Consider the following 25,389-nt stretch of genomic DNA (forward strand, 5'->3'; position numbering starts at 1 on the left):
AATGATTAAAAATTAAGAGTGCCCTGCAAGCTGGGGTAAAGAGAAATTCTTTTAGGAACCCATAAATTTTTCTTATTTCAAAAGACAGGCTTAGCACAGAATGCATCGGGATCTACTTACTGTTCTGTTAATACCTGCACAGAGTCTTTAATAACCAAATCTTCTACTGTAGTGTGCTTTGATTCTTATGCAGAATTTGCAATCCAACATATACTGCTATTGTGCTGAATATTTCAGTCTTTTTATACTAATATTATTTTTCAGTCTATGAAAAAGAATGCAAATGGAATGACAAGACAATTGTTACAAAATTTATAGTATATTTTTCTCTGGAGGAGGCATTCTTTGATATTGTCGAGTACTGATTGAGTAGTAGCAAGCTGTAGCACTTGGTAAAGTACAGAGGAATATCCAATGCTCGCTAAAACCCGTGGATATGTGGCTGCTTGATGATCTGGACCTAAATTCTGCAGCACAGATCTGACCGTTGGCAGACCCTGCATGGCAGCTTCAGTGTAAAATACAAAATTCAGTGTTTCATATGTTCAGTTTGAGGAGGAAATAATGCAGTCAGGATAAGAACTGTTCAGGTGTTTTGATATTCAGTGTACTGATGCTTGTTTTGAGATGGGTCTGTATTTCAGGATGCCACAGATCCCACCCCATCCGCCATTCAACAGCATTTTAGGAGTTGCCAACAAGTAACCTATTAGTTTCAGAAACAGCAAGCACAGGGGCCTAGCAAAATGTTTTGGGATTATTGTAGTACCTTGCCTAGATGCATCTACTACATTTGGGAAAGACTTCTGTCACTTTACACCCTCTATACATGTTCTTTTTTAAATTATAGGAAGTAAATAACACATTGTTAGCTTAGGCAGTGCTTCTGGGAGGCAGCTCTTGTCAAGTAAGCCCTGTGATCCTGGTATGTCTTGTGATGTGTCAAATGAAATTAAGATTTGTTAGTTAATGGCATTATACTTTTCCTAGGACATATCAATATGTTTATGGGTTACATAACAATGGTTTGAAACCTAATTTTAAAAACAAAATAGTATTTTTCAAGTTTTCTTTTATCATAAAAGTGAGGTAAAAGTAGAGCTGGCAAGTTAAATAAAACGTACAATTACTATTGTCTAGAACATCTTTCTCATGAAGCAGGATTCACTAAAAAAAGGACTCTAGTAGTGTGGTTTGTCATACCATGACTTGATTAAAGCTTTAGAATAAATATGGCTTAACTGCTATGATTCTAAATTTGGGTAAAGTTAACAAGAATTGTCAATGCAATCTCTGGTTCCTTGCTTGAGGAATGTTTTCCTCATAACACTTTTCTTGTAAAGCTGAGTCCCATTACTAGGACTGAAAATGTCTGGCAACAAAAAAAATGACCCTCTCAACCTCCCCAGGATTAGCTGAGGCTTAACATCCTTGGCTATCCCAGTGCTGCTGCCTTGACTGGCAGCTGCTAGTATGGGTAGAACACCGTCCCCAAAAATAGAATTTTTTTTTTTGTCACACAATATGTGTATAAACTGCAATGTGCTAGGTATAATGATTTGTTCTTAAATGTGATCAAGATCAGGCCACATCTCATCTTCTTTTTGCTATTTTGACTTTCTTGTGGTGTTAGTACACTAAAGTCTGATACTGCAGCATAATGGGAAAGGACCCTTGATATTTCTTTTTCTTTGCTTTCTTTTTCTTTCTTGAATGTTGTGGGGTTTTTTGGAGATACCCTTGCAAAAATCATCAAATGTCTGTTTCCCTGACATCCCTGGGTATGTGGAAAGGGCTACCAAGCCTCCCTTCCTTTCTTCCCACTGCCCAGCGTGGCGAAGTATTTGCATCGTTAGAACTGAGGTAGAGGAGAGAGCAGAGAGGCTTTTTAGACTGAAGAAGCGTGTCTAAATTTTTTCTCTGTAAAGACTGTTACTTGTTGGTCCCAACTGCTCCATTGCAACTGTTCAGCCAGGATGCTCGGTTTCTTGAAGTACTGTTCCCTTTACCCGTCATGAGGTACTGAGCTCAATCCCGGTTGGCACGAGGTGGGTGCAGAAGCAGATCAGCCAGTGAAAGGGGGGAATTCCTGCCCTCGGGTGGGCTGCGGCTCTCCTAGGACACTTGCCGTGGCCTGCACCCCCTCGCCTGCTCTGGGGACACCACTGCTCCTGTAGCTCTCTCCAGCAGAAAGGCTGAAAGCTCCCATGAATGTGGAGCTGCCAGCATCCCTCAAGGAAGTACTTGTGCTCACTAAACAGAGCGGAAGGAGGAAGCTAAATAATACATCTTGCTAGGGAGGCTCACGCTGAGGCCTTTTCAAGGGTTATTCTGGTGGCCAGGGAGGAGACCGGAGAGCAGGTAGTGGGCGTGAGAGGAGGGCAGAGAGGTACAGGAAGAGGCGGCAGCTGGACTTGTCTGGGTACAGTGTAAGAGTGTCAGGGCTGGAAGGGTTGTGAACAAAGGATCGCAGGATGGGGAATGGAGGGCTGAAAGCAGGAGATATGATCAACGGAGGAAAGACTATAAGGGGAAGAAGAATGAAGAGAGTGTAACGTGTTGTGTGAGACAGGAAGAACAGATCATCATGGGAGTGGTGTGGTTAGAAAAGTGAGGGAATAACAGGGAATACAGCTGAGAGGATTAATTTCCCAAGAGCTGTCTGGAAATCCACAGGCAAATGCCATGGATTTTTTTCAGAGATGGATAGATAAGAAACCAAAAAATCAAGCCATAAGAAGTGTTTCATATTCATATTCTGTACGTGGTGTTCTCCTGCTGTATGTAGCTCTGACTTGGATCACCGGGAGTAGTCAAAATCACTAATCATTGCTCTTTGAATATCTCAGTCCCCATTTGTCCTGCTGCTTCTTTTTATCTTCTTTGCTCTTCTCTTCAACAAGTAATAAGTTTCCAATATTATGATTTTACAAAATATGATTGCTGTTCGAACCTGATGACATTTCTGCTAAGCAGAGGAAAGATATCTCAGCTGTGGGCCACAGGCAGCCTATTGAACCAAGTACCTGACCTATCCGTTGCTGCCCATTCCCAGGGCCCTGCAGGTAAAGCCACCACGCAGACTTCCAGCTGGTTTATTTTATTGTATATTTTTTCTAGCACTGTGCTCATGGAGACTTTTGTTTGAGTAAAAATTGGGATGTACAAGTTTTCAACTCCTTCTTGGGAGGCTGAATAGCTGGACCACTGGATAGTTCTCCTGACATGGTCTGTAGCTGCTGCTTAAACTCACTTTTGATGGAAAAAAACCCAAACCAACAAACAAAACATTTCATGGTATGTGTAAGTTTTTGTTTCTTTCCTGTTACGGCATGTATGTAATCTTGCACTTATTAATGGTATGATTTATCTTGAAACTGAATTTGGAATAGTCTTGCCTGGGAGCATTTAGAGTCTAAACAAATACAGCCAAAAAGGTGTGGAAAAGGGGCTTAAGCACAGGGGAATAGTCTTGACAAATAAATTAGAAAAGCTTGGTGGGAGAGCTGGGAACAAAAATCCATCTGCCACTTCTCTCAATTTAGTGTTCTTCCCCTCAACTGCACTGTCCCTATAGAATGCAATTATTTCTTGATATATCTAAACAACTACAGTACCTAGATAAAGTTTGCAGTTTAGTGTTTTAAGACTGCTGCAGTCTTTATTTTGTACATTGATGTTTTGAGAAATAGGTACGTTGGGGTGGGTTAAGAAGAGATAAATGGGGAACAGCAGCACTGTTTGGAGACAGTAGGGTAGATTGGATATTGGTCCCTTTTTTGAAGGGACAACCAATCTCTTTAATGGGAGGCTGAAAACCTCCTTTACTCTTCCTTATGTAGTGAAGGTGTCTAGGAACTAGGTTTTCAGTGTTACGATTGCTTGGGGTTTCATAATATGATACAGCTCCAGCTGTATGATGGCCCTTTTGTGGCATTTTAAACTGGGTAGAAATTGAATGTTGGTAATAGCCCTTTTGGAGTTGTTTATGGGAAGATACCACATCTCGTCTTAATAATTTCATTAATGGTCTTCAGGAAAGAATAGATCATAAATCAAAGATGCTCAGAAGAGAAGTTGTGAACAGCAGTCTGAGAGAATTTTTCAAAGTGGAATTAGTCTAAGAAGGAAGAATTCAGAGAGGTGGTAGACTTCTCACGGTGACAAGAAAGCATTGCATGGGAAATGTGTGAAGTGAAAGGGTGAATCTCATAAGTTAGAGCAGCTTCAGAATGAAAGCAGGGAGAAATATATTGACAGAGCATTACACGGCTGAAACAGATGAAGATTAGAATGAATCTTTACCTTGCTCCAAAAATAAAAAAAGCACAGTGGCAGGTAAGTCTTTGGGAATTAGAGAGGAAAGGTTGCATGATTGATCGGGCAGCTGCGAAATATCAGTCTGGCAGAGTGCTGAAGCGGAATGATTCAAGAAATACTGCTGAAAAGAGATTAAGGGAAGAGAAGGTGATCTAGGATTGAATGTGCAAACTCAAGCAGATGGTCATATTACTGACTTAGCTTCCTGAGTCTGCTCACAAGATACAAGACTGAGGGCTGGTGAACTTCTCTCATATATTCTTGCATGAAAGGGACAATGCAGAGAGGTTTTCACAGTCTGAGTTGGAGTGAGAGGGCCTCGTTCACAAGAGAGGCATGTTGTCAGAGCCTTCTTGCTCTGTGTAACCTGTTAGTAGGGTAGGAGGAATACGCAAAAAGGAATGTGTTCAGTTTGAGTCTAAGTATTGTGTGACCTTGAACAAATTACTTGTTTTAACATGTGCCTCTGTTCTCCAGCTGAGATTAATGAACTCTTTTCTGAGAAAAGTGTTGTAAAACTAAAACCCTTCAGTGATTATTTTCAGATACATTATTTTCAGATACTGGTGAGAGTCTGGATTTATTAGCTTCTACTGAGCACCATGGGGTTATAAGATACTTGGCGTTTGTTTAGAGGCGGCTTGTTAACTGCCTGACTCAGATTATAGATATAATCTTGTGTTTGCCTGCAGAATCTTGTGGATGCCTTTTCTAGCATGCTCTCACCTCTGTCATTACTGGTACTGTTGTTCACACCAGCGAGATCGAATATAGCATAGATATGTCCCATACTGTAATCACACCTTTGATTGCAGAAGAGACATAGCCTGGAACTAGTGAGTGAGGGTGTAATGCAATAGAATTCTTATCAAATTCCTAAAATAAGTGGAATTACATCAGAGAGAAATTTGACGTACTGGGGTTGTTAGGAAGCTGAAATCAGCCCACTGGCTGTTTTCTGTTTAATTTGATATTCATACTTTATTGCAGATGTTTTCCACCACTCTTCTGTCAACTGCGTCAGATGCAGAGTTAGCCGTTACTAACTATGGTTACAGACAGATAAATTTATTATTAGACACTGACAGCTGAACTTGGCATTTTTTAGGATTGTAGGACCAGAGAAGCTAATTGGTGAGAAATAAGTCATCTCAAATGGAAATATGTTCATTTGCAGACATATTTTTTAGTAGAACTCAATCAAGAGCATACTAGCACATGCGTGTACAAGGCCATTGAGTGCCGAAACCAAATTTGACATCGTTTCATGCTGGCTCGGTGGAATAAAGAGCCAGAAGAGGAAGGTTTGAGATTGCATGTAGACAGTACATCTGTTTTCAGTGTTGTGTGCATGTTTGATATCACTAGTGAATAGTATATTTGAGGAGGTGGTTAGCATGTGCAATTGAAGGGTACAGATACCTACGATATCACTGCAGTGCCCAGTCAGATCAAACTCAGTAGTACATTTGTTTCTCCATGAAGCACTTCGCAGAGCACAGAAAGTGCTCTTGTTACCTGGGTCGTTACCTGGAGCCACTCATTCAGATTTGTTCCTTGCTTTGTTTCCCTCTGGTGGCTGTGGAACCCGTAGAGTGGGATGTGCCCTGTGCCTGAGACGCTCTGCTCAGTGTTGATGTGCAGGTCCTAGATAAACTCTGCTCTGCCATATAGCATCACTCTATTCAAGTGGTGCATAACAAGTTTTTTGCCTTGTACATAGTGATTGCTTTCTGACAGGCTCTTTGTATCGTTCTTCTTTAGTGAAGACTTTTTCTGACAAGGGCTGAATATGAATCTACATGATTCAAGATGTGTTGTTTTTTTTTTTTTTCTTTTTTTTTTACTGCCACATGTCTTTAATACTGCAGATCGCCATGACTTTGCTGTAATCTTGCAAAATTATTTTGATGACTAAGTTAGAGCTTTTTGGGGAAGGAGGAGGAGATAACGTAGTTATTGTACTAGCAGCCTGCTTCATAGTATTGTATCAAGAACTACCAGCTAGTCTGGTCCTCTGGAATTCCATCTGTTCTGCATGGGGTTTTCTGTCTCAAAGGATAATTCCATTGGAATAATGTTGAATTCTTATGAAATTACTCCTCCTACAGGATAAAACTAAAACATGTACAGTAAAATGTGTCCAGACTATTTAGAATTGTGTGACCAGAAAAGTCATCTTTCTTCCTTCTCATCCTAAGGCAAGTTCAGCTATGCATAAATCCTCCTGACATGTTTTCTTGAGCAATTTTTGTAGTCTTATAATGATGAAGCTTCTAAACTGGTCTGTGAAAATGCTCTGCTATCCTCAGAAACCTTTTCCCCAACTGTCTAGTATTAATTTTCTTAATGCAATGAGGAACAGTATTACTTGTCCTCTATGCCATATTTTATTGAAAAAAAAGTCATATACTTGACGTTGTTCCCATGTTTCCCCACAGTCTAAGCAGACTGCATCCCAGCAGTTTTTCTGGATCTTTTCTGTTTTTCTCTAGGTATCATCAGTCTTGTTGCTCTCTGTTCTTTCTCTTTTTGAAACGAAGGGTCAAAATGGCCGTTTCACTTCAGCTGAAGCCTTACCAGCGTTGAGTGTAAAGTCAAAGGATCATTACTCTTGTAGTCACACGCAATTCTTTCCCGATTAGCTCGGCTTTTTGGCTTCTATACAGCTGCCTGGTGTTGTTGACTCATGATCAGCATTTGATTCACCGTAACCAGCAGATCCTTCTCTACAGCACCGTTGTCTTTTCATTGCTTTTTATCCTGCGTCCCTACCTAAGAGTTGTGCGCTGCGCTGAGGTTGCTTTCAGTTCCTTATAGGTTGGTCTCCTCTATGAGAATCTGAGCACTAATTCCCGCTGACCAAGGACATTACTGTTATTATTTTATTATTAACTATTACGACGGTCATCTGCTACCAAGAAGATAGTGGAGTTGTAGTTCAAGCTCAGATACAGTAATCAAAAGTTTGGGTCCTTTTCTTACCTCTGTCACAGGCTTCCTTTGCGTTCAGATGTCAGAAGCTCTAGAGTCATCTCCCTAATAGGGTGGTATTTCAAAATAGAGTTTGGTAGTTTGTTGAAGATGCTGGTTGATCAGTCAAGAATAGAATTAGCAGCTAAAGTAAGTAATGCTATGATCTGAGCATTTGTTTTGTTGATATCTCCCATGATTGTTGAAAAGATATTTAATCGCTGTTGATCATAGTTCTTGCATGTTTTGTACATGGTGTTTAATAAATTCTATGTGTCAAGGCTTCTGTTTGTTGTCAGCAGGGATTTGGAGAAGGAAAAACACCATCTTAATTTGTTACTTGACTTCTGCAGTGTTGCTTTTTGCCTTCTTCCAAAGCACAGAAAGAAAGAGGGTCTGGGGCAACTAGCAGTAGAGCTTCCATCAACACTGAAAGTTGTCTTACGTGCTGCTTGGTGTGTGTTATTCAGATGGCTAGCATACAAAAAAGGTCCCATTTGATATCTTTTTTTTTTTTTTTTTTTGGCAGGTCAGATCACTAGGGTCATCTTCAGGGATTGATTTGTGGATCCTATTACCCTGTTAGCATATGGTTGCCAATAATTGTGGAAGTCTTGTACTTGATGGTCCATAGGACTTAGAAACTTTTATTCTACACTTTAATCTAGTGGTTATTCCAACAAGGCAAAGGGAAGTTGAAGTGAAGTTTGTAAGTCAAGAAGTATTCTACAGTTTCCTTATGCAGAAAGCAGTTTGTACAGGCTAAATTTCTATTTGTAAATCTACTTTTAAAGTATGTGTGGCACCTATACTCATTGCACAGTTCAATTGCACAGCTGAACAATGGGATGCAGTGAAGCAGAACTGTGCATATGTGGAGTTTGAGGAAGCTATTAAAGATTGAGCTATTAAAGTCTGTGCTGAGATCCTGATTTATAGCATATGGAAGTATGCAGTATTTGCCATACAAAACAGCAGTAGAAGTGAGTTTGAATGTACAAGCATAACTTACCAGTTTTAACCTTTGAATGCTTCATTTTGCAAATGTGACATTCTCTGTTCCATATGCAGTTTCAGAATTGGTATACTGTCATGGAGCGGTAGAAACACAGAGACAGCATTACATCTTTAAGGGAGGTAGTCATGTATAATGGGTCAGATTAGGAAGAGTACAGCAAATTATTTAAATTAGTTATAGTTCATGTTTTATTTGCTGTATTCTCTGCCAAGGAGTAAAATATAAAGTATAAAATCAAGGAAAATACCTGAAAAATGTTGCCTACTTTTGTCGTGAAATGGAAGCAAAATGTGGATGTCAAGGTCATGACATAATGAGTTGAAACACCTTGGGCTGAAGCACATACAGTGTTTCCAAATAAATGTATTACTTGTAGCGTATTGCTACTTTATTTATCATCAACTTTTCCTGCAGAGATTTGTAGCAATACTAGAAGCTCCAATATTGTGCTTTTCTTGCATGGTTAAACTAAAAGACTTGGAGGTAGTAATGGCACAGAGTGTAAAATAGGGAATACAGTAGGAAATTATATTTTGTAATACAGTTGGAAATTATATTTTGCATTCTCAAAGAATGCAAATAAATTATTCAAGCTTGTTCTATCTAAACTAGTACCAGATATGAATTCAGAAGTTTTAAAAGTATCTGTAATTATTAAAAGTTTAAGGTGCTCCTATGTGCAGAATAATAAAAAAAAACTGACGAAGAATATTAAAAAAAACCCAAACAAACCACCAACTAGCAGATTTCCAGAAAAATGCCTCAATGCAGATATTCCACCCTCAAAATCACAGCTATGTCCATACTGACGAGGTGCTAACAGCTATAGCACTGTAGATGATGCCTACCCATGGCAATTCAGCCAGCCAGTTTTAGTCCTTTAATAGAATTAACATATTGAGAAGGTTAAGGATTAGTCAAAACTGACTTCACACAGGAGCTATCAGTTTTCAGGGTTTAATAGGACAGAGTAACAGGGTCTATTACAAGGAGATATACATATATATATGTGTACGTGTTTATGTGTGTGTGTGTGTATATATGTTTTGTTCAGTCATAACTTGAAATTGCTGATCTTGGAAAAATACACCTAGTCAAAACATTCATGTGGGAACATTACATGCCCACATCTTTACATGAGAAACTAACCTTTTTCTTGACTGGGTAGTATATATTTCATGTACTCTTAGGAGATTTGAGTTGATTTCACGGAAAAGTCAAATAATCACTGTAGATGAAAGTAAGTGCTATTAAGGAGCTTTGAGAACTCACTGTTTTAATATTGTACCTTGACAGCAAACCCCTGCTTTTCCCTCCTTAATTTGGTCTTCTGGAATGCAGTTCTGAGCGTGCAGTTTGCCAGTTGATGGCTATTGCTGGTATCATTTTGGTTTCAGGAGTAATTTTTAGCTGTAGAAACTGTTATGGTGCTGTTAAAGGTGAGGGTTGTTTTTTTTTCCAGTTACTGGGTCCTCTGCTAAATCATTTAGTTATTTGTTTAGTTTCTGTGAGTATAAAGATTTCATGAAAATAATTAAGTAACCCATAATGAATAGATATAATTAAGAATCTGCTGTGTGCTCCTCTTTGTTCAATAACTGTCCTTGCTTTTCAAAATGGGATGTTTAAAAAATACATAGGGCTTTGTGGCATAGATAACATCTGCCTTTTTTTTTTAGAATGCTTCTTGAAGAATCAGAATGATAAATGCAGTAGTGTGCTTATCAAAAGCTCATGCTGTTTGAGTCAGTGCAGGTATCTGACATAACACAGAGCAGGATGTCTTTTTGCTGGAAGATACGGAATCTTTGAAACTATGAACTGGTGTCCTGGCTGACACATAAGGATTTATTGGGATTAATGGATTAGTCCAAGGTGGTACTTGGTCATAACCTTAAAGCACTGTATATGGCCGGTTACATTCGCCGTAGCTGCACATTGCCTTCAGCAAGTTCATTTGCAAACTTGGGAAGGAGAATAGCTTTCTGAGTCAGGTTACCAGTTTAGCAATCTGAGTACCATTTCTGCTGTCCCGTAGGCATGCTCTGTTATTGTAGGTAGGCAGTGCCACCTTTGCTCCTTACCCCCCCATTTGTGGGATGGAGGTAACTGTATTTCCAAATTCCCGAGAGTGTTATGAAGCAGATCAGACTGTGAACTGAAGGATGAATGAGAATGGATGGAAGAATCATCCATTAAAGTATCTAAACTAAATGGACAGCTTCTCAAGTTGGATTCACTCTTACTTGCAGTCAGTGCAGATATATCTGAGACTGTGCTCCATTGTTGTTATGGTGACTGCTTGCCTTGTGCATTTGGTACTTAGCTGCAGCACCACTGTGTGCACAGAATTTGTCTGGTTATTGGCACCTACTTTCCCTTACTCTCTTGATACCTTTTTTCTGTATCAAAAAACTGGAAAAATAGAAGACAAAGCAGCATCTTTGGGCTTACTAATGAAGGCTGCTATGGTGATAGCGAATTGGGATGGAAATACTAAAATTTTCCAGTTTTCCATGGAGGAAACTGGCAGATGTGTATCAAAGTGATGATTATTCAGCAAAACAAGAATAACAGAAATATCTGGCAGTGGACATGTCTGCAGGGACTTTAGGCCTGTGCTATTGCCCTTTCTTCCAAACTGCTGGAGTTTTTTTCAAGACTATACTATATTCTGTATAATCTATGTCTGTTGTGCTTGTTTTGAATGTGAAGTTTAAATCAAATACTTTTGTTAGTTACGGCAGAATACAGGTTTTTTTAAATCAGATTTTAATGAGATGCTAAACTCGTTTCATTGAATATGACAGACACACACTATTGTTTATTAACACGTGTGCTAACTTGAACAATTACAAAGACCTATAACTGTGTTGTGGAAGACTCGGTTTTCTTCCTTTGGCTATGCACTTAATATGGCAATGCATAAACAAGTATTTCTACATGTCTTAAAACACAGTTTGTCCACGAGTTTAGATTCCAAGTGGATCAGAAGTTCCTATAAGTGATTACATTTTAGCATTAAACATCTGTGCTTGAAGTTGGCTCCTTGGAATCTCTTTAATTTTCGTCTCTGTTTAGTTTACTGTGTTATTAAGTAACTCAACATTTGGCAGAGATGTTTAAAAGACATTAATATTCTTGTCAGCACCTTTGTGTTGCCTCTACCCCTGAATTTTCAGTCTCGGATGAGGAGAGTTAGAAAAGAGGTGGATAGGAGTGTATCTGGATACATAATTATGTATTTACTTAACTTTTGAAGGCTACAGTTATAGCCCTTTGAAACATAAATTACTTTCATCAGTTCTAACCTGACAGTGACTGACAAAAAAAATTATGATGATCTAAAACCTCATCTGCATAACATATGGGTGTGAAAATGCTCAGAAGGTAATAGGAGGAAATGAACCAGTTTGAGGCATCTCGTAATTCAAGATTTAAGAATATTTGAAAAATATTTTTCTTTAATAGACGTTTAATATGATGCACACTGTAGCTTTCTTCATACAAGAGCAGAGTGACCTTCAGTGAAGGTCTCTTAGGAGGTGTGACTTCAAATAAGGAAATAATGCATTTTTAGCTCTCCTGGTACTGGAACTGGCTAGCATTTCCTGATTTGAAAACCGGTTTAGAAAGACAGTGCTGAGATGCTTACCCACTTACCAGTCTTCTCTAAAGAAATGGAATGGAAGTATGTATCTTACTATAATTCTGCAGCATAATCAAATTGCGTATATACAGGAATCTTCTGAACATGTAGTCAGTAAATGTTGGAAGACTGAATCCAGGGTAGAGTTTATATTAGATTCTTCTCTAATGGTGTGCACAGAAATGCAAAGTAACTTAGAGCTGGGTGTATATAACACATCATTACCTGTAATCACCTTTCACTTGATCTGACAATGGCATTGCATCTTTTTTAGCCTTCTGTGCCAATTTTATCAACCCCACCTTGACTAGAGCAAGAAGTTCCACAACACTATGACTCTGTGGCCTGAATTAAGAGAACATTTATTGTAACCATCTACACACAAAACAAAGAACACGTAGCAAAACAGAGTTGTGATTTGCTTTGTTGTTTTAATGAGCATGTCCTGCCAACCCAGGAATTAACTTTTGAAAAGGGCATGGGAGGGTGATTGATTTTCATTAATTAGTAAGCATTTTTTAAGAAATCAGTCTTAATTTGTGAGCTATGTGTTTAACATAATAAGCCATGTACTCTGTAAACTGTATAGCAAAAGAGGAGAAAATGTTTGCAAAATGAATTGAGAAAGCTTGTGTGTCAGGAAATTTAGCAGTTGCTGTATTCTGTTCTTAATCCTCCAACAGTCAGCGTCTACATTATACATGTATGCTTGGTGACTGTGCATAATTGGTTTGCAGGGAAGGATATGATGCGTGAGATCATTAACTAAAATTAAGTATGTCAGGGGCTTGCCCCAAACCAACTCTATATTTTTGCTGCTGTCAGCATAGTCATTTTTGTAGATGGGCTATGTAGAACACTTTTCAGACTTTCTCTAAAAGCACAGCATACAATGATAGAGAATGGGGCAGTACAAAATGAAATTGGTGGTTCATTTCAGTAGAAAGTAGCCTTACTATGTTGTCTGCCTCTGGCTATGGAGGTACGATGTTGGCATCTTCTCTAGCGACCCTTTTTGGAGACAATTCTGGCACAGTGTATGATGGTGACATGGTTACTGGAGTTTCCATTCTGCTGGTGTGGTTATTTAGGAAGAAGGGCTAGGAAGAGAAAGAGGAAGGAGAATGTGTTTATCTAGCTGCAAACTAACACCACTATTTTTAACCTGAAAATAAACTTTTATTTCAATCAAGTGTAATTAAGATTAGGAAATACTGATTTTGCACTTTAAAAAACAAACATACATCCCCTCCCCCCCCCCAAATGCTCTGGGTTTTAATAGATGCTACTTTTACCAAGAGTATACAGCAAAGCTCTTAGCTCTGTATATTTGGTCTTCTAGATCCTTGATTTTGGCCTTTAGGGATTTTTCTTTATTAATTACAATTGCACATTTTGAACTGCACATATAACATATGCACATGTTACGTTTTCTGGATTTAATGTCTGACTGGAAGCAGTTACTACTTTTTGCCTCTGCAATTGACTGTGGATCATAAGCGATATGCAGCTTGGGCACTTGTTGCTGGTCTACAAGGAAAATTGGTTTACCTACACTTAGGGCTAGGGTTTGCTACATGGGGACAGTTAAAAAAAGGTAACGTAAATTAATTTCTAAAGTGTCTGATTAAACTCGATTTAATCTCCGGTTCTTTTTAGAATTAAATACACCTTAATTTAGTTTAGTTTCATTAATAGAGTGAAGTAAATTAAACCAAATAAAAGGCAGCTGAATTCAGGATGGGTGTTTACAAGTGGCTTCAAATTACTCAGTTCAATTTAAATTCAGGCATTTACTTAATTTGATGAACTTTTCTGAATGTCCCTATGTAAAAAGCTGCCTGTAAGAACAACTTTTTTTGGTAAACATGCCTGTCTTAATGAGTGCATTTTTGTAGTCTCATCCTGTTCTGCTTCCAGTTGCATGCTTCATCCTATAGTTTTATTATTGTATTGCATTTTATTTACAGTGTTAAATATGACCTCTTCATAATCATTCATGTGAAATTTATTATTGGAAACTCTAATTTTGCTTCATAAGTGAATGTGCAAAATGCACAGGGTGATACTATTTTTTCGATTCTTAAACAGAAAACCTTTGCTAGAAAAATAGACTCATTACAACAGTTTTCTTTCTTTTTAACTTAAACCATACTTCTGCAAAGGGATTCTCCAGCTCATGGTCATGTTACTTGGAAGAATGGGATTTAAATAAGGGTCTGCTTCTGTTCTTTCAGGCTTGGTGACAAGATCTCCTTCGGCTATATTACTGCAAGGATTTAGTCCCATAACATTTGTATTTCATACATACTGACTTCTGTTACAAGGATAGGCAAACAGGAAAAGCACATATGTAGTTATTATAATTATTTTAATTGATTTGCCCACATTCACAACTCTGAGAATAAAAATCATGCTGAGATTAGATTCTGCTTCAGGGATAACCGTTTCTGACTTTGTAAATGCTTCTCCAGATCTTGTTGGGTCAGAAGCATAACCACTGTTCTGTTTTTGTTTGTTTTTTGGTAGGATGATGAAGTGGTTCTGCAGTGCACTGCAACTGTTCACAAGGAGCAACAGAAATTGTGTCTTGCTGCAGAAGGATTTGGCAACAGGCTTTGCTTTTTGGAATCCACATCAAATTCTAAGGTACTGTTACTCACTTCTAAGAGTGTTTTAAGTGTCATGTATGAAGCAAAGATATAGTTATAATATCTGTCTAGGAGAATGGACAAATCAAATCTACCGATAATATAAGGGATATTTAATCTCCCTTCAAAGTTTAATTGTTCCTTTGTCATGGCCCTTTGGCTGGACTCTAACGCTGTGCTTTCTGTTTGGGGCTCACTTTAAAACTAGTTAGCTGCAGAAGTCCATCTCAGTAACGTGCTTGTTATTTGGGTTGTCGGAACTCAGTTGTAGTAAGCCACAGTGGAATTTTTGTGTACTGCAACTCAAAGACACATTTGATTACTCTGATTTTAAGTCCATAGGAAAGAGAGTGATTATTCTATTTGTGGTAAGTTGTTATTCTGTGACATTTACGTTGACTTGTTTATGACTTTAAGTCATTCTAATTCCCTAACCAAGCACAGTAATAGTGCAAGTATCAAAATTATCTCATCTAATCAGTTTGTTATCTAAGCCTACGATAACTCTGCTATATATGCAGTAGATACAGTAGTTTGAAAAATTAACATTGCTTTTTTTACAAAGGAGGGGTTTTGTTTCACAATCACATATGCTCAAATAAATGTTTTGAAGACAAAAATGTGCCTTCTGAGGGCAGAACTGGTTTTGTGACCAAAGTAATGGGTATACTTGGACATTTTATTTATACAAAGGGAAGAATGTTGCTTAACATATTTGTTTTTTCTTCAGCTAAAATATAAACGATGAGCAAATAAAATGAAGGTAAAGCATCTGGAAAGACATCTAGAAAGATTTAGAACAAAAAATGATGTTTTTTATCTTGCCAACGTCTATAACATCACTGATTCTCTCTGATACATTGCAGAGTAATGCTTCATTTTCTCTCTCATTTTGAATGTATTATTCATAATAATAAATTTTTCACTAGGATATCAATGATTCATTATAATAGCAGTGATCTTGATGAATTCATTTGTGCTGCTCTGTTTTAAGTGAATTTTTTTAACAGTAAAAATGTGCTGCGATGGAAGTGGTTGCAGTGCTAGTTGCCTGTAAGGCCAGAGAAATCTATTTAATGAATTTATTACCATTCAGTAACTTTGGATATTAAATCTACAGTCTCTCTCTCACTATATAAAACTCTTGAACATTCTTGTCTTTAAGGAATACAGTGTAAATTTCATATCAGTTTCTATGCTTGCTTGTTGATGCTGCTTTTTCTCCATGTTTTTGAAGCAGTATTTATTCTGCTCATTCTGCATGAGCTTGGGGGGAAGAAAGCAAACAAAAGAAAATCCTTGCAGCTCATCCTTGTTTTAATTTTTAAGGGCTGACAGTTTCTAGGATGAGCTCATTTGAAGTCATTTGGAGATATAAATACTGAGGGAGCCAAAAAATTACCAAATCCTTAAAGCAAAGTTGACTGTAAGTAAGAGTAAATAAAAATGTTTTTCTTCCTAATGTCTGTGTCCATACAAGGTTACTATTGCATTATATAAGCAAGACCATACAAAATATTACAAGAGGCATATGATAATTTGAAAAAGGTTCCAGCAGAGTTCTTGAGCCAGTTAACAAATTTCCCTGCATGTCTTTAAGGCTATTTTCCAGTTGTAATGGGATTGTGATGCACTTCAATGCAAACAGCAGTGTGGCATCTGAATCACAGCCAGGTATCAAGGACGAGGTACCAAACCAAGCACCAGTAACAGGTCAAACACAAGTAACAAACCTCAGCTATCATCCTGGACTTGCATTCTTGAGAATGCCTGATACAATCCCCCACTTTTCTTTAATATCCTTCAAGGTGTGGCTCCTGGTGGTGTAGCTGATGTTTTATTAGCACAGCTTATTCGCATGCACTTTCTTGCCCTAGAATCATTGACTATTTCACACTACAAAAATAACGGTCAAATCAAAGATATATATTGATAGAATACTTTGGCAACTACTGACTATTAATACTTATCCCATTTCAACAGTAACACTGGCAGGCCCATCATGAAAATTACTTAATGAATTTTATTTCTTCTGTTCAAGTTTACAACACAAGTGTTTCTTTGGAGGGTCATGTAGATTCCCTTAGCGTTGGAGAACAGCAGATTTTGAAAACATCATACTAACAAAAGATGGATGATGATAGTTGGGCTAAATTAGCAAACACTTTAATAAGCATTATCAGTTCACATGCGTTCACATTTCAAAACTGTTTCCAAATTCCACTTTCTTCACTTGTTTTGGAAGCAATCCATGCTTGTCAAATCACTTTACTGAGCAAAAATATCCTCTTTATTTCTTAGCTCTGCAAATCTATTGTTTTCTGTATATCTTGTAAGGTGTTTGAATTTTAAATAAGGAATTCACTCATGTTTGGAGCTACATTATAGCTAGTTTTTAGGCTTGAGGTTGGTTTCTTTGTAGCAAATGGCGAGACATCTTTTGCTATTAAAGTCGATATGGGACTCTTTCTGAGAAGAAATGCATCTTATCACAAAATGGCATTTTATGGCATCAAATTTCAAAGTACAGTTATATTTCTAAGTTTGTGAATGTTTTTGTGCATTGGTTTGGTGATTCTTACAGGAAGATAGTTGAGCTGAGAGTCGGGGTTGTTTAGCCTAGAGAAGAGAAGGCTCCAGGTAGACCTTATAGCGGCCTTCCAGTGCTTAAAGAGGGCCTACAGGAAAGATAGGGAAGGACTCTTTATCAGGGATCGTAGTGATAGGACAAGGGGTAACGCTTTTAAACTGAAAGAGGGTAGATTTAGATTAGATATTAGGAAGAAATTCTTCACTATGAGTGCAGTGAGGCACTGGAACAGGCTGCCCGGAGAAGTTGTGGATGCCCCATCCCTGGAAGTGTTCATGGTCAGGTTGGCCAGGGCTCTGAGCAACCTGGTCTAGTGGAAGATGTCCCTGCCCATGGCAGGGTGGTTGGAACTAGATGATCTTCAAGGTCCCTTCCAACCCAAACCATTCTATGATTCTATATAGTCTAGCAAGTGCTGAGTAAAGGGGAAAAAGAATAACTCCAGGCTACGCAACTTTTAGTACAGCACAGGAGACTATTGCCCTTCTTTGCTGCCAGGTCACACTGTGGGCTCATGCCCACCTTACTGCCCTCAGGCCCTTCTCTGCAAAGCTGCCTCCCAGGCAGTCAGAGCCCTGCCTGGGTCAGAGGGTACTGGGTCTTTGTACAGCAAATGTATTCTTGATTTGAGATGAATTATTTGAGCCAGTGGATTGGATTGCAGTCGTGAAGGACATGCAGAGAGACTAGATTCTGTATTAGTGACAGCAATAGCCTTGGAGAAATCAGGGACGTGTCTTCGTAACAGTTCTTTTGAGTTCTACCAGCGACTATTCTCTAGCTTTGACTGATAATGGGATAAAAGCTATTTTGCACTTTATGCTATCTTTATTTCATTCATTATTTTAACTTGGGAAGGCAAGTAAAATTAGTTGCTACACTTACTCTGTAAATGTGGTTTATCTGCTACTTTCAGGAGTATAGCAGCTTCCTGATTGTTGCTCAGAGCATGTCACCAAATTCCTCAAAATGATCCCATATCTTCAAGAGCAACATAATAGATAAACAAGATGTCAGGTCTGAATTACATGTAATTTTATTAATAGGAGACAGTTCTGAGTATAAAACAATCATCAGGTTGGTACAAGATAAACACATGACTACCTCATCTATAGAGGCGTATTAGCTCAAGTGAAAAATAATTATATTTAAATCTCTACCAATTTCAAAGCACATCTGTCTCAAAATAGATGTTTTTCTAGGGATAGGTTACACATTCCAAATATATAAGAATAACAAATATATAAGCCATCAAAAATTTTTAACATTCAAAAAGTTGCAACAGCAAGAATAACAAAATCCAAAGAAGACATGCTGAAGACAAAATTTAAAATGTTTAGTTTCCTTATCTCATCCCACTATTTCTCCAGCAGGTCTTGTTAAATCTACAGCATAAATTTTAATTTCTTAAGTAAAAAGAAGACAATAAGGGATAGGTGTCAGAAAAAAAGCAAAAAAGAACATAAACTTCTTTTTTTGACAATGGTCTGTAGGTAACTTTGTTTCATCAATGTTTGCTCTACTTTTAAATCTATTCCTTGTGTGGAAGACCATCCCTTTTATTAAAACAAGAACTAGGAATAGTTAACTTATCTCAATGACAATTGTTGCTTTTAATGTATAAACAGATTGCTAATATGAGGAAGTCCATTCATTAAAAGATTATGCTGTCTGCTATTGAGGTAGTTTTTCTTTAGACCTAAATAATGCATGGAGTATTTAAAGGCAAACAAGGTGGAGCTGTGTTTTAACAGCTCCTGAAAACTATACCGGTCTGTGGTGCAGAATGAAGAATACTTAGCTCTGGGCCAGTCACAACTGTGGTTTTGGTCCCTTGTGAACCACTGCACAGCAGAACACTGAGAGTGAGTTACGCTTTTCTAATGGCAGAAGGTGGTTGGGTTTTTGTTTTTGTGGCAGGTGGTAAACTCAAGTACTTTAATTCCATGATGCTCTGAGGTATAGAACAACTGCTTTACATCATTAAAAAGGACCAATAAAAATTATGTCTTTTTTTTTTCCCTCTTGAGCTCTCAGCAATTTGGACTTGAGAGAGGGAAGGATAACATAGTGAGGGTTTTTGAAGATCTAAAAAAATTTGCCAATTTTTAAAACTTTTTTCTCTTTTTTTTTTTAAGAAGGCGGTGCAATGTTTGGTATATGGTTTGAACTTTCCACTGAGCTGTGAATTACATTATATATAATAAGTTACAGTGCTGAGAGAAAAGTCCAAAAGGTTAATAATACCCTTAATAATTCTATTCGTAAAGTGAGAAAGGGCTTCATGTGAGGGTAGGGCTTTGATAACTTTTTTCCATTTTTGCTTTTGAAGAGTCACTTTTCTCCTGTGGCAGGGCATGTTTGCAACGCTAGGAAAGGTTCTGCAGATTTGGTGCTGGACTGGTGTAGGCCAGTTGGCTGGGGCTGTCTGCTCCATGACCCAGAGCTACATATATCAGTGATGCTCCACTCTTTGTTGGTCCCTAGATGCTACTGTTGTGTGAGGGGTTAGAAAATAAAGCCTGATGGTAAGACTGGCACACTGTTTCTTGTGCTGCCAAATGCCAATTCTTTGAGTTTTTTCTTTGCCCTTTTTTTGGTCTGTTTGCAACAAGTAGGTGAATCAGCAGGAGCTGGATAGGTGGCTATGCTGGAAGGGAAGAGGAGAATGGGGGGAGGGAGGGTAGAGAAGGATGGTCACCTGTCACAGACAAGGTTGCAAGAAAGTATGATTCTCTGGTATTTACACAAGCAATTTCCATGCCAGCAGTCAAATTCTCTATGGATGTGTCTAGAGAAGGGTGTCATCCTGAACGGTGGGCAGGGATACTGGCCTGAACTCCTTTACTCTGATTTGCCTCTGGGAGAAAACCTCTTTTCTCCGTTTGTCTTCCAGAGTGTAAGATCTGTCCCCATCCCTGGAGGTATTTAAAAGACGTGTAGATGAGGCGCTTAGGGCCATGGTTTAGTGGGCATGGTGGTGTTGGGTTGACGGTTGGACTCGATGATCTTAGAGGTCTTTTCCAACCTCAATGATTCTATGATTCTATGATTCTATCTGAAGGCAAGGATTGCTTTCTTTTTTTTTTTTGTCTTGTACAGCAAACACTTGAGCATGTTCTCAGTGGCCAAGGCAAATAATCTGACTCCAGAGACAATGAGTCTGAAACATTTCTGACAGCTGAGAAACAGTACCTGTGCTGCGCACAGTTTTTGATTGCGTAAATCCAAATGTATAAAAAAAGCACATGGTGTCCATTAATGTATGGATGCAAGCAGATGCTTTTTGAGCAGTTACTGACATAATGAAGTACTAAGTTTTTTAAAATTTGATTCACACTGATGAATCAAATCATTGTTGTCTGCTTGTGTTTACAGTGGATTGTTCTGGGAATTTGCCATGCGGTAAGGTTTTTTTGTTTTTTGTTTTTTTTTTTTTTTAATAGTTGCTGTGGTTCCTTTCTGTGCTTAAGTTTCCATTGCATCCTTCTAAAAAAGTCAAAAAAGACTTCAAGTCAGGGCTTTGGCAAGGCTTTGTAGCTGCACCTCCAAGGCTGTTTTAATTGCCTTTGTGCCATGTTGCCAAAATGAATGTTCATATTTAATGGAAAAGTTGACACTTAATCTTATGTACTATCATGTTCAGAGGACTCCATTTAGCAGACGTTCACTAAGATCATTGATTTTAATAATTTAAATGAAGAGTTGGTAACAAATTCATGCATACTTACACATTATTTGCCCTACTTTACATACATAATTTAGACATAGGTAGAGGAAGTCTTCATAGGCGTAGATCAGACAGGATTTTGTTCAGTGAATCATTCTTTCCCAGTAAAATGCTTCTCTATAGAAGCAATATAAGTAAGAACATAGTGTGTTTCACTACATTTGTATGTAGTTTTATGTAATACATAATTTATATAATTGTAAATATATTTATTATTTATGTATATCAGATTCAATATTTATTCCTTTTAAGTCTTGTATAAAACCTGAGCCTAAATGCAGATGTGTAGCCATATCCATCAGACCTGATTGTGATCCTTGCATTTAGTCCCACAAACCAACAGAATTATTTCTTGAGATGGAAAGTGAATAATTTAAAATGAATGTGAAACATTCAGCGTATGAAACATACTGGGTCAGATCTCCATGGATGTAAAGCAGCAACAGAAATATGGCTTTGAATCAGCTGAAAATTGTGTGCATTATTAGTAGGCGTAATAATACAACTTAGCATGCTTGTACTGTCATCTGTAACGCAGGTAGTTCTTAAAAAATAAACAAAATGTGTGGTATCTTGCAAGGCATCACAGACTAAATAGTGTAATTATAATATATCCAATCTGGGAAAGACTGAATAGTGTAATCATAATATATCCAGTCTAGGAAATCTTATTATTCTCATTGTTCTGATTGTATCTCCTGTTGAAGCAGGTATTTGGAATTTGAAATACATACAGGAATGGATTATTCTGATCTTACAGAAATGTTCATTATCAAATCTAGTGTTGTCAGAGATATACCTTGAGTTTTAGCTTAATGAGGCACTATTTACTACCAAAAAGGAATTAAAAGCTCTTCCTATCTACAAAATGTACCTTCATAACTGTGAAAGAGTTTCTTTTTCAATCACACCCACTTATTTAAAGTGTGATATTACTATAGGCCGGTTCTCTGCATGCTTCTACCAATAACTCTACTTTGTTTGTTGGGGATAACTCTGCATGCTTAATATTAATGATTTAGAATCCACGGGGTTTTATTATAAGACTTAAAATGTATTGTGTACTTGGGATTTTTTTTGTCAAAAATATATTTTAGAAATATTAAAGATTGTTATCAATAAAGCATTTAGAAAAGAATCTCCAATGGAAAGTACCAAACACCTAAATATGCTGTTAGAATGCATGACATGTAACCTGAAAATGTAGCAACAAAAGCTGAAAGATAGAATCAAAATAATTTTGTAGTTAAGGGAAATTAATTAGGTGATGATGATACTCCAAGTGATGGCACTGAATGAAAGAGTAGTACATATGATATGTATGCATACATTATGTCTGTTATCAACTAACCAATGCAAGACAAATTTCAAAATGCTCATTTTATTTTTAATATTAATGATTTGTTTCATACTGTTAGTAACATAGGCCATTCAATCAAGAAACTTAACCCAAAGCTGTACACTTTTTGTAATTTAACAAATAGTTTTGAGTTGTAATTTCTCCAATCAAATAGGTAGTTTGCAACTTTCTTCATTATCTAAATATCTGTTAAAAGCAAACAAACAAACCCTAAATGTTTACAAAACCACATATGATGGTGTTTGGTGGTGGTTTGTTTGTTTGTTTGTTTGTTTGTTTTTTTAATTGTAGTGGAACAGATGTAGGAATTCAACTTCTGGTATAAAATAAGTAAAGACGACCTGAAAAATCCGGTTAAATCAGTTTTCCTTTATAACTATATATCCCAGTAACTGTTTAGTTATTTAAAGATTAAAAGCAGATACAATGCTGGAAAATCTTGTCTGAGATACAGCTGTGACACAAGCACCATGATGTAAGAAGGTCAGATATGCGGTGTACAACCCTATAATTGGTTTGGTGAGTATTCTGCAGGCTTCTGAAAACCTGCCAGTTCGCTGTGATTTAGCTTCTGAGTCCTACCTTTTTTAGTACTGTTCCTATTAAAAAGGAGAGTTGCTATTATTGCACAATGGCTTTATCTATTTGCATTTTGAACACTGTTCAAAGCAATGCCCTCACACAATTGCATAGTTGATGGGTTTTGATGATTGGGGTTGTTTTCCCCCATTTAGTATAAAAGTCTTCGGACTCTTAATAATCTTGGGACTAGGTGTTAAGGACTGGTAACAGATTATCCGACTTCAGCAAATACACTAACTGTACTAAAATACCATAAGAAAGTCCTTGAAAGATAAATAAGGTGATGCATAGAGCAAAGCCAGAATATTTTGAGGTGGGAGTTCTTATTTGCTGTACGTTCATGTCTGATGAAAGTTACAACCGATAGCTGTTCAATGCAAGCACAGCCCCGGCAGCTTCAGGCTTGCTGCATTACCCTGGGTAACTGAACATCACAAGGTTACGCAGTGTCATATTCTGCTAAGTCCTCTAGAGCTCAGCATTTTAAATATTTTCTCTGATGGGTTTATAGCAGGACGTATTTCATTAGTACACACAGAGTAGTTACAAAGCAGTCGTTTGAATTTTAATTAGGCTGATATGTAGCTGCGAATCTGAAAACCTGAAAAACCAGACAGATTCATAAATCTGTGTGTTTCAAGCTAATAACACATGGAAGTGCAAATGCTTATTTCAAGCCCTTTAGACAAACGTTGTATAAAGTAGCAGTGTCAAATTGGCTATGCAGCCCTGCTCAACACTTGAAATCACGGTATTGGTACTTTGTACTCAGTATTTTTAAGCACTGTTGGGCTAAATCTGGCTCAGCAGACTCCTGTGAATAATCCAAGCCCGATGGGCTCTCAGAAATTACGATGAGGAAATGCGGCCTATTAATGAGTGAGTCTACGTGTTTCTTTGAGGTAAGTAATATCAATTATATCTGTAATGAATCAAAAAAAGAATATCGAAGAACTTTTTAAATTGTTGTTGTTTCTTAAGACTTTTTAAGACTTTTATCTTTTGGGTGGTGATTTTCAAGATTCTAGGGTTTTCCTCCTGGTTACTTCCCCATGAAAAATGAGGAAGAAGATTTGTGCTTTTTCAACAACAGTGGTCATGCCTTAACTTGCTATCATAACAAGAGTAATTGCAACATTAAATTGAGGGTCTTAGTTTATAAATAGCCTGGATTGGAAGGGGGAAATTGGGCAAGTGGAAATAGTTTGGAAGTTGAAGGTGTATGTGTTGTGTCCTTGTGCTTGAAACCCAAATGCAAGCTGATTTTTAGTAACTTTCCTAATGCTGGCAAGGGGGTTGCCATATACAAATACAAGCATAACTTTTTTGTGTTTCACAAGCAAAAGAACAGTTGCTTTGTTTTACATTAAAAAACAGAGGCCAGATGGTAAAAAAAGTTATGATGTTCTTAAAGAGTGTGCATAAATGCAGAAGGTCAGAGTTCAGGCTGCTTTTCCTGAGTGTTTAATTATTTTTGAATAATTGCTGAAAGTTTGCTGTTTGTTTGAAAACCTGTAGATATGAGTGATGGATTTGCAGTTGATACGTGAACCGTGAACCACACTGACACCTCCAATCTGCTTTTTCTTACCGAACCAGCGTGTCTGTAGTAGCTGGAGAATGGGAATAATACTGTGGTTTCCCACAATATGATTAGTCACTTAAGATGTCCTTCCTCTCTGGTTTTTTTTGGCTTGGCCTTCTCAAATACCATTTATAAGCCAAAAGGAGTTTTACGGTTCTCTGTGCCTCAGTGCAAGGATCTTGTAAAACAGTGATTGTGTGCAGTCTACTTTTGCGCTGCCTTCAATCTGCTAGTTGGGGAGTTGTGTGAGCTGGAAGGGGTTGAAGCTAATGTTCTGCTTAACTGAGTGTGAGACAGTTTTTCTTGTCTTACAGAAAGCGATATTCTTGTAAATACAGTGAGTGCCTGTGAATAATACTAATCAATGTTTCTGAGCTTTGACTCCTTAGAATTTCTCTCTTCCCTCCCTACTGGATATAAAGAATGTATTTAGGAGTGGGAAGCTTGTTCCATCTTCCAGGTATTTGTACTCTTTTCTTGACATATTTACAAAGATATCATCCACAAAAAGGTTGCCTTTCCATGAGAACTGACTTTTTACACGCCATTAAAAAAAGCATAGGCAACTAATGTCACTGGGCTGATTTCAAACGACTGATACAGTCTTCTCTTAACAATCCTGTAAACTCTACCTCTATCCCACATCTAGGTGTCTTTTAATGGTAACGGGGAGTTAGGAATTTCAGGTTTTCTTGCTGTTTCTCAGAGTATCGACCAGTTCTAGTTGCAGAGTACAATGTTTACAGCTTGTGATAAGGCAATTATTGAGGGAAATGTGAATCAAAATCAGTAACAGCCATCGTTCAAATGGCTTTAGATAATATAGGATGAATTAGTTTAGATAGTTTAGAATGCTTGAAATGGCCAAGGTGTGTACTGATCATTAAAAGACACAGCAGGGACAAGTTATTTCTACCTGAAGGAAAATGCC

The 25,389-nt window shown here is 37.7% G+C and overlaps 1 protein-coding gene across 3 annotated transcripts in view; it reads left to right on the top strand.

Annotated features, from left to right (window-relative positions):
- RYR2 (ryanodine receptor 2) overlaps positions 1 to 25,389 on the top strand; it is a 457,875-nt gene that overhangs the window by 99,016 nt on the left and 333,470 nt on the right. For all 3 annotated transcript variants that reach the window (XM_076334184.1, XM_076334182.1, XM_076334183.1), the window contains exon 2: positions 14,490 to 14,609. In XM_076334184.1, coding sequence (XP_076190299.1) covers positions 14,490 to 14,609 — 120 coding nt within the window. The remainder of the gene's footprint in view (positions 1 to 14,489; positions 14,610 to 25,389) is intronic.

This window comes from Aptenodytes patagonicus, chromosome 3 (genome assembly GCF_965638725.1).
Source record: "Aptenodytes patagonicus chromosome 3, bAptPat1.pri.cur, whole genome shotgun sequence".
Lineage (NCBI taxonomy): Eukaryota > Metazoa > Chordata > Aves > Sphenisciformes > Spheniscidae > Aptenodytes > Aptenodytes patagonicus.